This window comes from Vigna unguiculata, chromosome 3 (assembly GCF_004118075.2).
Source record: "Vigna unguiculata cultivar IT97K-499-35 chromosome 3, ASM411807v1, whole genome shotgun sequence".
Lineage (NCBI taxonomy): Eukaryota > Viridiplantae > Streptophyta > Magnoliopsida > Fabales > Fabaceae > Vigna > Vigna unguiculata.
In genome coordinates this window covers 11,701,629-11,706,262 of record NC_040281.1, presented here as the reverse complement: position 1 = coordinate 11,706,262, position 4,634 = coordinate 11,701,629, and the positions used below count along the sequence as shown (strand labels likewise).

General features: G+C 31.5%; 1 protein-coding gene across 1 annotated transcript; it reads right to left on the bottom strand.

Annotated features, from left to right (window-relative positions):
* Positions 1-1,206: 1,206 nt before the first annotated feature.
* Positions 1,207-3,367, bottom strand: LOC114179829 (gamma-glutamyl peptidase 5-like). The gene is made up of 4 exons (XM_028066295.1): positions 2,924-3,367; positions 1,872-2,027; positions 1,640-1,807; positions 1,207-1,555 (listed from the first exon to the last, which is right to left on the bottom strand). Exons 1-4 carry the CDS (start codon positions 3,230-3,232, stop codon positions 1,457-1,459), a joined length of 732 nt encoding a protein of 243 aa, XP_027922096.1. The 5' UTR covers positions 3,233-3,367; the 3' UTR covers positions 1,207-1,456.
* Positions 3,368-4,634: the final 1,267 nt, after the last annotated feature.

Sequence of the window (4,634 nt, the reverse complement as noted above, 5' to 3'; positions counted from 1 at the left end):
TTTTTTTTGTATAAAACTTCTTTTAACATAAATAATATATGTTCACAAATTTATGTTAATCTAAAAGGATTTATTTATATACAAATTGATATAATAACATGTAATATGTACAAAATAGTATGCGTAATAAATCAATAATAACATATAATACTCACATAACACACTCAAGTAACATCGCTCTCAACTAGAATATGTTTCGTCACTTGAGAGATAATATAATTTGAAGCTCCAATGTCATTAAATTTGCGTAAGTTTTAAAAAATAAAAATATTATTTTTCTCAACTAGATTATACTCAGATCAATATAAAGTTAATACTGGCGAAATATTAATAACAAAATGAAAAAAAAATAGAATAATAAAATGTTTCCCTAAAAAATATATCATTACATTCCTAATTAAAAATATATGAAAAATAAATTATTACTTAAAAAAAACAAAAAAAACAAAAACCATTACTTTTCTAAAAAAATTTAAATATTTATCTTATCAAATATATGTTAAAATTAAAATTAAAAACAAGAGTGAGTGGGACCAAGAATTCAAGAGACAGTATTTCAGTCCCAGCAGATATTGCATGTGACATGTGCACCTTTCCGTCCATGATTAGCCCGCAGATTAGACGTTAATATGCATTTTCACGGAAAAATGTTTTATAAAAGAAAAACATAATTTTTTTTTTCGTTTAGTTTTTAAACTAAGATCTGGGCAAAATTTACACAGTAAAATATTCCAATTATTTCACACACTTAAATCATGAAATGAAAAATACAGAAATGATTTAGATGCATTTGAGATTACGTACTATAAAAGCAGTTTAATATACCTTAACAAAAATGCGTGATTGCGACGGAAAAAAAGTTTATCTTAATAAGCAGTTAGGTGTTTGCAAGGGAGAAAACAATAAACGTGAAAGTTGCGTCTTTTAGAGTGCACCTAAAAGCCGATATTCGCAAATTAAAGTTATTTAACAAACGAAAATTGATCCTTTTAAAAGAAGCTTGCTCATCAAAAGCTTTCGGCCAAAAACCAAAACCCCCACATTCCATGCCACTATGAGAACAGCATGAATTGCGTTTAAAGCATTTTTCCATATGCTCACGCAAACTAAAACTTGGATTTAAACTTTAATTTAATCTCATAAAGTTTTTATTCAATAAATTTCAAACATATATTTTTAGAAAAGTCCAATTCAATAGAAAGGAGATAAAATTAGAACTTGAGTGAGTTTATTGCTATAATTTAAGACTTGAGTGATAGTCGAGTTAAATACAGAACACTAATGGCTGGAACCCATCAAAGCCAACTAAAATACACAACTCATTGCACCGACCCAGTGGTGCCAACAACTACTTAACTTGTTTTAATCTATAGGGACCATCTTCCATATAATGTCACTATTTTCAGTGTGCTCATAAAACCTCTGTTTTTTTTTTTTTATTTCAGTTCCAGCTACGTCACAATCGACCCTTCAAAAAGTTCACACACATTCTCTTCCAAGCCTCCTTATCTGGGTCCAGTGCAGCCCTCTCCCTTGCTTGAATACCATCACCATCCTATCATTCAAACCTTATGTATTAATTCATGATTATTAGCTCATACACAAAATTCATCTAACTTAAAAGGGAAAATCAACATACTGTGATGAAGTTTCCTCGAATGAGACGGTCGATCAGGTGCAAAAGAATGTCTTTTGAATACTCAGGGTGCCCTTGGATTCCCATTACGTGGTCTCCACACTTGAACATTTCAATTCCTGTCTTTTCCGACCAAGCAATCACCTCTGCCTTCTCAGGTAGCTCTCGGACCTAAACACAAATCATGGGTTAGTTCTGAGATTTTGATGATGTTCTGTTACTAAAATTTACACACCTCATCCCTGTGACATTTGATGATGGAAAGCCCCGGTGGAAGATCAAGGGAAGACAACGAGAATGCCCACGATGGTGAAAATGTTACGGTTCTCACACCAATGTCCCAACCAGTGGGAGAACGAGTCACCTTCCCTCCCAGTGCACGCCCAAGAATCTGATCAAATCAAACAAACAACTTTCTTATTTCATTCCTATGTTATCACACAGTCACATTTTTATACATACACAAACTACTTAATTAATTTATTATGTGATGCATTACACTTTTCAGAGACTTTGATGTGGCGTAAGGTGGTAAAACATTCTTCAAGAGAAGAAAATAATATTTATTTGGGGTTACAGGACAACGGTGATAAGAATGAAGATAAATAGAACCGACAACAATAGTAGAATCTTTATTTTTTATTGAACTTATTATTATTATTATTATCATTATCTCTTTCTTATTTGGGTCAAGTAAAAATCATTTTTTTATCAACTGGGTCAGCGTTATTCTACAAATCACACAGACATATCGCCGGGTGAGGACATGAAACGCTAGACGAAAGTGTAGTCAAGATCAGATCTTTTGACACTGTTTCAAGGCATCAAGTACACCCTACAAGAAAGACGCATGAAGAAAATCAAAATGTGAAGAAGATGATCAAACAGACAAAGCTACTGTAGCCGATTTAAAGGGACGATTTATTACGGAAAGTTTATTAAACGAATCTTTGAATCTGGGGCGTAGTAGGATATATCCAAGGATAAAGGCCAAAGGGTGAGGGAGACAGAGAACTGTGCAAAACCCACATGTTTAAACTCCTGTGTTTTAATGCTCCCATTAATTTTCGAAAGTGGACCACTTGCCCCAGCGCAATGTTCGCACATTTCGAAAAATCAAGATAAGGTTTTTTAAAATATCCACGAATTGCTTCCGATCAGTGATCACACGTTCATCCCAGTCATGATTCATGCACCGATCTTCGAAATCATTAATCTTTTTTCCAAAAAAAGCAGAAAAAAATAGTTGATATTTTTGGGTGTTAGATTGGATGAAGAAGAATGTACCTGATGGCCGAAACAAATGCCGAGGAGCTTTTTGTTCATGGAGTGGAGTTTGTTAAGCAAGTCGAGAAGGTCACGAACCCATTTGTCGTTTCCATGTGCGTCGCTACAGCTGCCGGTGATGACAAAGCCGTCGTAGAGAACCAAGTCATCATCCTCCGGAAACTCTCCACGCGCCACCTTGTACACGTCCCAAGTCTCTCCTTCCTCCGCCAGCATTTTCACGAACACCCCAGAATACCCTCCGTACACTTGCTTCACGTACTCCGAATCCTCCGCACACATCAACACCGCAAACCTCATCTTCTCCATTCTCCGAACCTCCCAAAGATTGCTTCTTGATCTTTCTCTCTCTAAAACGCTAGAGAGAGAAAGTGCTGGTGAGGGAGAGTGGCTCACAGGCAGGGGAGTCTGGTGTGGTAGTAGTGAGTTTCAGAGAACCACACCTTGGGGGATTTTATAAAGGTGAGAGAGGTTACCACAGTGGTCACGTTTTGTGTTATTACGAGGTTGTCCTCACTCTAATTTTCTAAATAATTACACTTTTGTTTCGGTCCAGAAAAGTGTTTTTGTTTTTTTATTTGTATTTTGTTACTCGTAATTAATTTGATCTATCAATTATTTTTTATTTTAATTTGATTTTTATTTTGGAAAATTTGATGTAATTAAGTTATTTTCGTTAATGATATAGTAATGACGTTAAATGAGGTGTCACGTGTCAGTTTCTGGATTTTAAAATTTTTCTTAAATTTTTTGAATTTTTTTTTGAATTTTTAAAAAAATTAAAAATTTGCAACGTGTCAAACTGAAATCGTGCCACATGGCAGCGATAGTGACACATGTCACTATTATGTCATGTGTCATTTCCTTATTATCAATTTAGTCCCAATTTTTGTAAAAATTGTGCAATTTTGTCGCTCTCCAAATTGAAACCAAATTTAATTTCTATATAAATGTGCATAAATATTTCTATCAAAATTGATATTTTAAGTAAATATTTTTAACAAGATTAAGTTTATTTTAATTTATATTTTACATTAAACTTTATTTAAAATTGTTTTAAAGTTATTAATAGAAAATAATGCTAATAACAAAAAAAAAATTCATAAATTATATTGATATTTTATTACATCATACTTTAATATTATTTTTTATTTGAATTTATATTTTAAATAATTGCATATTTTTAAAATGTGAAATTCAATAGTTTCTATACAAATATTTTAGTTGGTGTAAAAATAACAATTATATAATTTAAGAAAAATTAACTAGTTTATGTAACAATAAAAAATAAATAAATTTAAAATTTTAAAACAATTTTAAGTAAAATTGAATATGAAACAAATTTAAATAAACTTAGTTTTGTTGAAAATATATAATAAAAATATCAATTTGAATAAAAAATCAAATTTAATAAAGATATCTGTATAAAATTTATATAAAATTTAATTTTTGTTTCAATTTGGAGGAGGACGAAATTGCACAATTTTTACAAAATTTGGGATTAAATTGAGACAAAAATTAAAATACCGAGACCAAATTGAGAATGAAAAAATATACTTGGCATAATAGTGACACGTGACACTATCACTGCCACATGGCACACGATGTCAGCTTGATATATGACAATTTTTTTTTAAATTTTAAAAAGATAAAAAATAATAAAAAAAAAATCTAAAAGCTGACATGTGTCACCCCATTTAACACCATTACT